At 44.6% G+C, this 12,085-nt stretch overlaps 1 protein-coding gene across 4 annotated transcripts in view; it reads right to left on the minus strand.

Annotated features, from left to right (window-relative positions):
- col12a1b (collagen, type XII, alpha 1b) overlaps nucleotides 1-12,085 on the minus strand; it is a 147,135-nt gene that overhangs the window by 58,419 nt on the left and 76,631 nt on the right. For all 4 annotated transcript variants that reach the window (XM_030720899.1, XM_030720897.1, XM_030720896.1 and 1 more), the window contains 12 exons: nucleotides 11,444-11,583; nucleotides 11,208-11,337; nucleotides 10,991-11,130; nucleotides 9,595-9,724; nucleotides 8,369-8,508; nucleotides 7,429-7,558; nucleotides 5,567-5,706; nucleotides 5,313-5,442; nucleotides 3,332-3,471; nucleotides 1,866-1,995; nucleotides 1,018-1,157; nucleotides 727-856 (listed from right to left, as the gene is read on the minus strand). In XM_030720899.1, the coding sequence (XP_030576759.1) occupies nucleotides 727-856; nucleotides 1,018-1,157; nucleotides 1,866-1,995; nucleotides 3,332-3,471; nucleotides 5,313-5,442; nucleotides 5,567-5,706; nucleotides 7,429-7,558; nucleotides 8,369-8,508; nucleotides 9,595-9,724; nucleotides 10,991-11,130; nucleotides 11,208-11,337; nucleotides 11,444-11,583 (1,620 nt within the window). The remainder of the gene's footprint in view (nucleotides 1-726; nucleotides 857-1,017; nucleotides 1,158-1,865; nucleotides 1,996-3,331; nucleotides 3,472-5,312; nucleotides 5,443-5,566; nucleotides 5,707-7,428; nucleotides 7,559-8,368; nucleotides 8,509-9,594; nucleotides 9,725-10,990; nucleotides 11,131-11,207; nucleotides 11,338-11,443; nucleotides 11,584-12,085) is intronic.

Consider the following 12,085-nt stretch of genomic DNA (forward strand, 5'->3'; position numbering starts at 1 on the left):
CATAATAACATGATATTATCCTTTATTTATCTCAGCAAAGGCATGAATGTTCTGTTTCTTCTTAGGTTTACTGGCAACTCTTCATTAAACCCACGACCTTTGGCCTTTGTTCGCTGCTGGTGATGGATTAAGTCTTGCTGGGGGGAAGCTCAGACTTCATCTCCTGTACATTCTCAGTATGTCAAAGTTTCACCTTCAGACCTCCACTCGTACACATCTGTGGATGATCGTCATTTAAAAACCAACATGCAGCGACGCCGATGTTTTTTAGTTTTTTTTTTAAGCTCCTCTAAAGTGAGTTTCTTCACCCAAACTGCTCAGATACCGACAGCAGTCTTAAAGGGCGCCTACGCGCTCATTTACAGCCTCATAATGTTTCTTTCAGCGCTCTACTAGCTACGTTTTCACGCTTTGATGTTTTTAAACTCTGTCTGAAATAACCTTCTGTCTCTTCAAGGCCCACCTCACAAAAAGGCCAGAAGTCTGCTCTGATCGGTCGAGTCGCACAAGAACCATGGAGATTCGCGTGCAGCCACCACATCTGTCGAGCAGTAACATCTGGAGCTGCAGCGCTGCCACTTTGATAGACATCTGTGTAGGAGCATCTTCATCGCTAACCTTCAGAGCAGCTCGGTTTATCTCTGGACGTTTGCTGTGGATGATCTAAAAACCTGATCATAACCAGGATGGTGGGCGCGCCTGAAAACACTCCTTCTGAGGACTTACGTGTCTTCCCCTTGTCTGACTGGCGCAGACCTTCTCCTTCGGGGTAAACTGGGACCACGGTCACTGTGTAGGGAGTGTCTGACAGCAGGTTCCTCAGGATGGTGTTGGTGGTGCCACCTGACACCTGCTCCTGTTCATACAGAGAGACTCAGTAAAAACCAGTGAAACAGAAGCATGTGGAGAAAGCTATCTGCTCTGGCTGATCATTAACACTGTGCTCCATTCCCCTCACTGACACGAGAGAGAAGTGAGCTCTGAATTAAAGGACAGGAAGTCAGTGTGATTTCTAACCATGTCCTCGGCGCCTCCGGACGCTGGCACGTAGAAGATGCGGTACTGCCGGACGTTGCCCTCCGCTGGATCCCAGCGCACCTTCAGGGAGCTGGTGGTGGGATCGGTGACCTGGAGATTCTTCACTCCGCCCAGAGCCTCTGTGGGGACAACATGACGGCTCATTTTCAGAGTCTGGTCAGAGCAGCAGCTGTAAATTATCTGTAACCTTGTCAGAGAAGCAGATGGCTGAAGTTTGCCACTTCATTGGCTGGAGGGATGCCTTAACTTTAACATAATGGAACCAAAATACACTCAACCTCTGGAGCTCAGAGCACCCAAAAAACCCACTTAAAAAAGTCTATTTGTTCATACAGGAACTACTTTCTCTCTATCGTCTTCGCCTGCCACTCAAAGAAGCGTGCAGCCAGCTTATATCACAGCCCAGCCGAGGAGGACACCGTGTGATGTTTACATCCTGTCAGATAAACTCTTATCTGAAGGAAAAAGAAGCCAGACTGCACACCATCCCTGTTCAGCCCACAGCCATCTGAAAGCAAAACTAAAGAAATAAATCAGTTGGAGGCTGATGAGGAATCTGGAGGTGAAAATTGTTCCTCATATCAGACTACTTTAAAAGTCCACAAAGCATTAAGGTGGATTTTTCTTTTTTATTTGATCCAGTCTGCGTTTGTCTAAGTCAGTATGTTGCCCACCCTTGACCTGCATGGATTGATGGCCCTACAGGCCAAAAGAAAAACAGCTGCAGAGTTGCTGGAGTGCTGTCACACATCCACAGCCATAATCTGGAATTTGAGCCCTGATCTGTGGATGATCCTCTGAAAATGGACACTTCTGGCTGCACTCACTTGTCTTTCCGTTCTCCGACGCGCGTTTTCCCTCCGCGTCCGTGTAAATGGGAATCAGGGTCACTTTGTACTCCGTGTCTGGACGCAGCTCTCTCAGCACCGTGTTGGTCGTAATCCCAGACACCTGAGTCTGTGAAGGGAAAATTAATGACAAAATATCAGCCGTGGACTTTAATTATTTATGGATTATTTATCTCACTCGCTGCATGGATTAAAAGGCTTTCATCGGTTCTGCTCATGGCCAATGTCACTGTGAGGTCAGAAAAATCATCTTATTAAAGACTGTCCAATATTTTAGGGGATGCCTTAATTTAATAGACATTTTCCCCCAAAGCAGCCCCACATGTTGGTATCTTTGGAAAGTCTGCAGGTTGTGGCTCTGAGCTCTGAGGCTCAGTGAGGTTTAAGTCCAAAACTTAAACAAAGCAGGTATATTTTTAGGTGCTTTGGGTCTAAAGTCTTAAATTTACCCTGTATTAGTTTAGGGGTTTTCCCCACCCAGGCCCATCATGTACTGCACAAAAGGTCTAAATCCCCCACTTCCAGGGCTCACACTTCCACGGGGGCTGCTCCAGAATGAATCGGGCTCTATGGAGCTGCTCTAGCCAAAATAAATGTCCATGCAAACATCTTCATCAATCTTCATCCTGTTTTTTTTTCATTGACATAGGTCCATCTTTAGACTTCTGTACCAGGGTTTCAGTGAGTATTAGCGACTGTGTTCAGCTGCAGCTCGGCCACCTCTCCAACAGGCGTTTGGGGGTCAGTGAGCACCTGTCCGTTGGCGGTTTTAGACACTTCTCCTCCATAAAGTCCATTTTCACATCTATATAATGTTCTTAATTATTTTTATCTCCTTTGGCCACCTCAGGACTGTGGTGGGGGAAACACTGATGTTCGTAATGTTGTATTTGTGTACAGTGGGAAGCGACAGGCTCCCTCATATGTTTACATTTTCCCAGGATTCCTGAACTAAACTCACGTGCAGAATGAAACCAGCATCATTTAGTTTGAGATGCTGTGAAAAAAAACACACTTTGATTGTTTCATGAGGCTTGGACATGAATGAATGAAACTAACTTGAACTTGGTGATCAGCTCATTCTCTGCTGAGACATCAAACTCACAAATACAGATGCTATAAAACGATGGAGGAATTAAGTGATTTGCGGCACATAAAATATCCTGTGGCATTTTAATTAGTGCTCCCAGTGACTCTTCTGTGTGCAATCAGGCAAAGAATTATGATTGTGTCATGACAGTAAGATATTATAGGACTGGAGAGCGCTCGTGTTCCTGAGAAAAGTCCGAACTCGACTGAATTAAGTCAGATTTGATTCAGTTCATCTTTCATCACAACAGACGTGACATTTAAAATGGAAATAATTTAAAAACTAGCAGCTGCTAACAGTTATAAAACCCTAACCTGTCTCCTTTAATAGGAGTTTATGAGGTCAGGAAGCTCACCATGCTCTCCGTTCCTCCGGCGGCGGGGACGTAGATGATCTGGTACTGCCTGACGTCGCCGTCGGCCGGCTCCCAGCGGACCCTCAGCGAGTTGGTGGTGGGGTCGGTCACCTGGAGATTCTTCACTCCGCCCAGGGGCTCTGAAACAGACGGGACACGTCACAGCCTGACATAACCCGGGCGGGTGGAGTTCTCCTCATCAGGAAAGACCAGATGTGTCTAAGTCACAGAGGAGTGTCTTCTTCCCTTCCTCTCTAAACTTTCTGCTATTTCATAAAGAAACCCTATTAAATTGTTTTTAGCCCTTAAAGAATTCCTCCAATAAAAAAAAAAAGTTTCAATAACTGCTACAAATAACCGTTAGCATTTGTTTTATCCTGCAGGGTGCTCCAGATGGACGGGTTTGCCACATCAGGAGTGTCCAGATGTGTGAGACTCGTGGAAAGTTGCCTAAACTTTCTGGCATTCATTTGTGAGCCACAAACGTTCATATAAACCGGAGCTGTTTTCTCAGTGTCTGGCTGAGACGATCAGACCTTTAAGGTGGTTTTTCTCATGTTTCGACTGCAAACCTTACATCACTGGCAGGCTTTCCAGGCAGCCGGCAAAAATGTTGGAAAAAAAAAAAAAAAAAAGCAAATTATTGGAAAGACCACTTTTAAAATAAAAAAAAAAGTGAGTCAGCTGCAGAAACCATTACAGGACCTTTACTTAAAGTGTGCAGCGTGAATTCAGGGCTAATCAGACGGTTCTGGCAGTGCGCGACAGACAGAAAGAGAAACACAGGAAGTGCCTCAAGGTTATCGGTGAAGAGCGTGTTATTGTTTTCAAAAAGCCAAAACAACCATAATCTCACAGAAACGCCAACACACGGAACATCGCCTGATGTGAGAATAAAGGATCTTTGAGGTTTAATAGAAGACATTAAACTTCAGAGAAAAGCAGGAAGTGAGAACGACATCACACAGTCAAAATCACATATTTGACTAATCCTGACAGTTTAAACTGTCATCTGGTGACTACACTGGCTGCTGTCTTATTATAGAGTGAAAAGGGTGGAAACCCCACAAAAACAAAGAGCAGCATTTGTATATGATGCCGGGTGTCAGCGTGTCAGTCCACAGACGCGGAGAGGCGGCACACTTATGCAGAGATGGGCAATAATTGTTAATGTTCTGCTTTTTATTCACTTTCAGGTTTTCTGTTTCAGTAAAAACGACCTCCTCTGGGTCTGTGAGCGTTCCTGTCATGTGCTGAGCTGCAGTAAAAATCTAGTTCAAATACAGACAAAGACCCCGTAAATAAATAAGTCTTGCAAACAATAGCACGAAAAGAATAAATGGAGTTTTATAGATGCAATAAAACATGCGTTCTTTGGAGAGGGCTCTCGAATGCACCATCAGGGAAAGATTATCAAAACAGTCCGAACTAATAACCGCATGACCGCCGCCGGATGGCGAGTATGAAAACGTGGCATCACTGGGGAAATGCTCGGGAAGGGCGGAGCTTAAGTGGAAGTCGCTGATAAAATAAAGTTTAGTTTCATCTTTTTAACTGATTTTCACTGACTTTTTTTTATTTCTGTACAGCTGTGATTTGGTTTACCTGCCGCCCTGAGATCTTTAACAGTAACCCCACCAAAGAAAGTAACACCAGTACAGAGATACACTGTATATTGCCCAAGGACACTTTGGCAGGCCAGGAATTGAACCACCAACCTTCTGATTAGTCGATAACCTGCTCTCCCTCTAACATTGCTGATACTGAGGCTTCAAAGCCACGAGGGGATGCCATCTTTTATATACAGTGTGTGTTTTAAGAGCTTTAGCATCCATAAGGAAAATGTGACGTTGATTCCTGTTTTGTCCCGTCTGCTGGTCCGTTTCCAGATCTGATTATTGGACTCACACAGGCACTCATGCCTCCAGGAATCTGAGCAAATGCTGCTCCCCATCGGAAAAATCTGGGACGGTTCACTCACTTGTCTTTCCCTTCTCCTCCTGCCGTATGCCCTCCACGTCTGGGTAGACTGGAACAACGGCCACGTTGTACACAGTGTCGGGATCCAGGTTCCTCAGGACGGTGGTGGTAGTGCCGCCTGACACCTCCTCCTGTTCAACAAAATGTTAAACCTCCATCAGCAGGTTAACAGTGTCATCTGATTATGGTTACTTTTTACGGCTGTCTGAACCCAAGTTTACTGTCAGATAGCATCAGTCTGAGTTTGGTTTGTACCATTCGCGCTTCCCCTCCTGGTTGGGGAGTATAGAAGACCTTGTAGGTCCGGACGTTGCCCACTGCCGGATCCCAGCGGACCGTCAGCGTGTTGATGGTCGGGTCGGTCACCTTCAAGTTCTTCACTCCACCCAGAGGATCTGAGAAGGAGGCACTCAGTTAGTGCTATCATAGTATGTTAAATCTCTCTGAACAGTTCCTACCTGCATCCACCCTACAGCTGAGTCTTTAGATCATTCCCACACTGAGCCCACACCTCATGAAAGACGCTGAGCACAAAACTCAAAGCCCAAAGCAAACTATAAGAAATGTGATCTATACAAATGGCCTGCTATAAAAACCAAGAGATGCCTGATTTAACTTTGGTAGATCTTCTTGCTGTTGTTCATGGATCACCAGAGGCCAATCGGCAGCCTGCAGGGCCACTGAAGGCTGTGCATCCAGTCAGGTTTTTGCAGCGGATGCTTTCCAACATTCCCCAAAGTTACATTCAAGGAGACCAAGCAGGACTTCCCAGGAGCGATCTAAAAAGATGCTCAAGTATCTTAATTATTTAGGATGATGTGAAGTAAACTGCTGGTTTTCACACAGAAAGGATCTGACAGAAATCTTCAGTTCATGTTTTAATACATTGGAGTTCTCAATTACAAGTCACCAGGGTTATTATAGTTAACGAAAACGAACGAAATAACGAAAACTGAAATTGAAAAAACATTGTCGTTAACTGAAATAAATAAAAACTATAATTAAAAGGAAAAAACGATAACTAATTAAAACTGAATTGTGAGTTTACAAAACTAACTAAAACTAACTGAAATTATCGATAAACTGACTTTCATTTACTTGTTTTTTTGGGGTTTTTTTTAAGCCTTGTGGATTGATATGAAATCATTGTTTCCGCTCTCCGAGTTTAAGCTGGGAGCGCCTCAGGACAACTGTGTGAGTGCGCATGTGCGTGCGCTCACCGCGCTGGTCCGCAAAGTAATGGCTGCGGTCTGCAGAGAAAGCGGCAGAGTCCCGTATGGAGGTTCTTTGAGTACAAACACCTGCACACGACCACAAGGTAATTAACACACACAATCCAGCTACACAAGCATAAATGCGGACATGAGGTCGGACACTTCTGTAGGTTGTGTACAGAGGCCACAAAGACCCTGCAGGTTTAATTAGCGGGCATCTAACCAAGCTAGCTCCAAAACAGAAGCAGCTTCAGGTGGTGAGAACATCAGGATGCAGCTGGATTTGAGCTTTGACTCCTTCAAAGAGTTTGTTTTTGTCAAACACCACATGTAGGTGTTATTAATCTGCTGCACTGATGCTGAACTTTATTGTGGAGTTTATTGTAGAATTGATTGAGTTTGGGAATTCATGTTTTTCTTTGTTTCTCCCTGTTGATGTTCATGTGTGTCCTTAATATTACACAAATTTAGCATGTCTTGTGAACAGTTGGTTGTTGACTATATTTCTTTAAACTGTATCTTTTGTCAAGTTTTCATTACACAATAGTCACTTTTGCGCCTTGAATCTTGCACCTGATTAGGTATGAAAATACTAAAACTAATACTGAAACTAACTGAAACTAACTAAAACTAAGCATGAAACCAAAAATAAAAACTAATAAAAACGAGCAAAACCACTCTGAAAACTAATTAAAACTAACTGAATTAGAGAAATAAAAGTAAAAACTAACTAAAACTAAACTATAATGTAAAATCCAAAACTATTATAACCCTGCAAGTCACACATGTTTATTAGGGCTTGGACCCACGCAGATGCAGCAGGTCATTATTTTGCCCCATAAAAATGAAGAAATTACTTTTTAAACTACAAGCTTCAGCTGCAAATCAATCAGCGGGACTCACTTGTCTTCCCGTTTTCGGACATGGGCTTCCCCTCCATCTCTGGGTAGACGGGCACCACGGTAACGGTGTACTCTGTGTTTGGCTCCAGGTTCTTGAGCACGGTGCTGGTGGCGGTTCCAGGAATCGAGTCCTGAGTCGGGGAGAGAATAAACGACTTTGAACTGGGTGAACTCGTGGATCTGGAGAACAAACGAGGGCTTTGGCAGCGTCCGAAGGATTCTCAGAAGGAGCAAAGTCACCGTTTAATGTGTTCTTGGACACGGCCTCACTCAGTATCAGGAACAGTTAAACCGCAGAGATAAAGATGGATTTCTGCACAGAGCTACTACTTTAAAAACCGTCCCGGGACAGTGGGGGGCTTCAAATAAAGGACCGAGCTGTCAGTAAGGATGAGAGCGAGCCTTCCTTTGCGTGCACGCCTTCAGGCCTCTGCCGCAATTACAGATTTCTTTGTTGTCCATTTAGTCCAATTGTCATATAATGCAAAGCAGCTGAGATAATCAAATAAAAAAATCTAATCATCTTATTTCACGGCATTTTCAGAACCAAGTGGCATAACCTTTAGGGCAATGAAACGCTTCAAGATATCAGCACTGCTTCACAGAAAGCAGTCAGAAGCTGCCTCTGAGTCCATCCATCTCATTTCTCTGCCAAATGTTTTTCATTATTTGTAAGAAAACGTCATTTTTTTTAAAGGCAACAACATCATCTGGTGGTTTTCATCTTTTTTTTTAATCGAAATATTGCAACTTTTCCCAGATAAGAAAAGAAAGTTCTGGCATGACACTGCTTTGGAAACGACCTCACGCCGCTGACACGACTCCACAGAGAGAGCCAAGACTAAGATCTGCTCACATGGCAGTCAGTGGTCCAATTTTACAAAACAGGAGAGCATTTAAGCTTTACTGACTTTTAACCCACACGGACCGCGGCGTCTTACCACATCCTGCTCTCCTCCAGCTGTCGGCACCCAGATCACGACGTATTCGCGGACGTTTCCCTCGGGGGGCAGCCAGCGGACGTTCAGGGTGCTGGTGGTGGGGTCGGTGACCTGCAGGTTCCTCACGAAGCCCAGCGGCTCTGAACAGAGACACAGCACAGGACGGCAGAGTCAGTGACTGGATCGGAGCGTCAGACGCTGTTTCGTGGTCTCTGGGTTAGCTAGCTCTCTGAAGCTAACTAATAGCAAACTGATATGTTTTATAGGTGTTTTAAAATACTGCATCAGTATATACGTAGTAAACAACATCAGTTTAGGCCACGCTGGGTGCTACATGTGTTACATGTTAAAAAAACATCATCACAATAATAACGAGGGTGTGGAGAGAAAAGCTGAATGGAAACCACAACTGAAACACGATCTCTGCAACTTTATTATTTTATTAATATTTTTCTTTCTTTTTTTTGTTTAAGATGAGGCACAAAAAAGAAACTAAAATCTGCATCTTTGTCCCCAAACTGGCAAATACATACCACGGGCCTCACAGCTCCTCCCTTTGGTGTGCAATCATTTCATCATTTCAGGCAGAAAGTGATCAGAAGTCCGTCAGTGTGCACTCCTTCTGCACCTCTGACCTTGGAGCAAAGACTGGAGGACTCTGCGATGTGTGTTTAATGTCGTGAAGGAGATGCTGAGCTATCACAGATCTGCCAAACTGTTCTAATCAGTGAAAATGACAAACTGCCTCCAGCTTTTCCCGTCGGGGACAGAAAATATTCCCTTAGTGTGACGTCTGGCGTGGACCAGCTTGCAGACGGGGATCAACATCTGCACCGCTGATCTCTGAAACCGTTACTTCCGATAGTTGTGCCGTGGCGTGCCATTTTTCACCGCTTAGTTAAGCTTTCATCGTTATTCACTGTGACAAACACCCACACGGCCAATCCGAACGAGGCATTCGGCCAGGAGTTTGCTGTGATGAATGCTCCACTGGAAACAGGTTTTATTTGTTACATGTTATCTTAAAATATAGCTACATGGGTTATGCGTTTCCCTGAAAACGGTAATGTGATACTTTTCTTATTAGTTTACTGAAGTTTTGGAAAGCAGCACTGAAAGTAAGCTGGGCATCCTCCTCACTCGGCTCTTAAAGGACCTCCTGTTCAGTCGGAGTCTGTTTACCATCAGACTGTCAGTGTCACACGACCTCAGGCTTGGATACTCACTTGTCTTGCCGGTGTCAGACAGGCTGGGTCCGTCTCCTTCGGCGTATACGGGAACCACGGTGACGGTGTAGCGTGTGTCCGGCAGGAGTTTATCCAGGACGGTCGTGGTGGTGCTCTCGGACACTTGCTCCTACGAAAAGACACACGAGCGTCAGCCTGAAGCTAAATTACTGAGTCCTGACGTTTGACCTCGAGGAGGTGAAAAGACAAAGGTCTTCCCGAGAAAGCAGCCGGGTCTCACAAAAACAGCAAATCAGCTTTCATTTAGGAACGACTGAAGGCTGAAATAAAGATTCTCATGTTTTTGCTGTTTACTTTTAGAACAGAGATGAGACCGCACGAGCAGCACTCAGATTCCTTCGCTCTGAAATTCCTCTGTAAAATTTACTTTGACCTGTTAATTGATGGGTGAAAGTTGTGTAATCAACAGCGACAACTGAACCACTTCTGACAGACGAACCCGAATCATCAGCCAGCCACGTTCACGCTGACGGCACTTCAGAAACAGCGAGCCCACAAACATGTCATACAACAATGTGAGTTCCACTCTGCCAGAGAGGATTTAGCCGGTATTGTGTGGCAACGGCTTGACAGGATTATCCTGTCAAAAAGCATGACATCACTAAATCCCCGCTGAGAGCTTTGATCATTTTTGTCTTCTGCTGCAAAACACTTCACGTGTCAAAACCGAGCGACTTTTTTTAATGGTCGTGATTTTGGTTTATAGTTTTCCTGGAAAAGATTTTTTATTTATTGCAAAGCCTTAAAAGGTTTCACCGAACTCCGCCCCAGAGCTTCGTAAAAACACCTCAGAGGCACAAAAAAGGTCCGACAAAGTCACATGATGCGCTCATGATGATGATGCTGTCAAAAAAAAAAAAGACCGCAGACGCTGGAACAGCTGAAGAACAGGCTGATCTGGATGTCAGACAGATAATAAACTAATATCAATCTAAAAACTGCTCGTGGCAGAATCTGTGCTGACTGGTTGATATTAAAATTCTGGCTGAAAGATGAAGCCAAAGAGGACGTGCCAAAAACTGCAGTTCCTCTAAAAGCCACTTGAGGCTCCAAAAGTGAGTCAGTCCCCACAGAGTCCATGTTAAAGCTTTCAGCTTTACAGCAGAAATAAACATGTTTGCTACAAAAATCATTTTAACCATAAAAACTGTACAGGAGAGTTTGTACTTTGACTCCAGTCGAAGAGAAACCTCATGGCTGACTAGCTCCGACCAGCGCAGGCACACCATAAATAAGATGGTGCCAGCCATGATGCTAAAATGCTAATTCATTAATCTATGAGAGACACTGAGTGGCTACATCCATCTACATGCTTACACCGTCTTTAAAAGAAAGTTTAATCTGATACATTTCTATGATGACAGAAAGGATTTACTGTAATCTCCAGGCCTCCGTCCACGGGGGAGTAGATGATTTTGTATCCCTGAACGTTGCCATCAGCAGGATCCCAGGTCACCGTGAGGGTGGTGATGGTCGGGTTGGTCACCCTCATGCCGCCCACTCCACTCAAAGGCACTGAAACGTGATGAGCGATTAAATGAGAATGAGTTTCTGTTTCAGGTTTATTTGAAAAATGTCCCACAGTGACCTACGTGTCTTTCCATCTTCAGACTGGCGTCTTCCTTCCCTGGCGGGGTAAACAGGTAACACCGACACCGTGTACAGAGTATCAGGCATCAGGTTCCTGAGGATGATGTTCGTGGTGCTTGCAGGAACTTGCTCCTGTTTGATTAGGAAATAAAAGGTTATTTGAATGCTGCTGTCTCATAACTGGCTCTTTCCTGAAGGAAAGAAGGAAGGAAGCAGTATGACGAGTGTGGAGCCTCACCATCTGCTCCTGCCCACCAGCTTTGGGTACGTAGAAGACCTTGTAGAGACGAACAGCTCCATCGGCGGGGTCCCAGTTCACGTTCAGAGAGGTCATCGTGGGGTCGGTCACCCTCAGGTTCTTCACGCCTCCCAGAGGTCCTAAACAATAAGAGCTTTCAGATGTAGACTATCTGAAGAGCCTGCCTGCATTAACGATTGGTGTTTGCATCGTGATTTAATTTCGTTAATCACAAGTAAGTAAAACGTGTGGGGAACGAGGCTATTTGTGGATCTGTGACGTGAAGGTGTTGCTTTGTGCAGAGCAGTCTGCTGGTTTTGGTGTCGTTTCTTCTTTTTTTTATATCCTTTCTTTAATGAGCACGACTCACATCTGCTGTTTAATGTTCCCAAAACAACATTTAAGGAGGGTTAGAGCCGCATTAGCACGGAGAGGACACTGGTGGGTAACACTCGTGTTTCTTGTTGTGTCTGCTGATCGTCTTCAGGGCTCAGGAGGGATTTCTTTCTGACCTCTGAAACTCGTGTGTGTTCACGTTCATGAATTAGAGCAGCTCACAGGAGACCACGTCAGATAATTATTAATAATTATCAAAAACAACAGAAACTGATGTGATCATCTCCTGGGGACCTCCTTCTCCAA

The sequence above is a fragment of the Archocentrus centrarchus genome, chromosome 24 (assembly GCF_007364275.1).
Source record: "Archocentrus centrarchus isolate MPI-CPG fArcCen1 chromosome 24, fArcCen1, whole genome shotgun sequence".
NCBI lineage: Eukaryota > Metazoa > Chordata > Actinopteri > Cichliformes > Cichlidae > Archocentrus > Archocentrus centrarchus.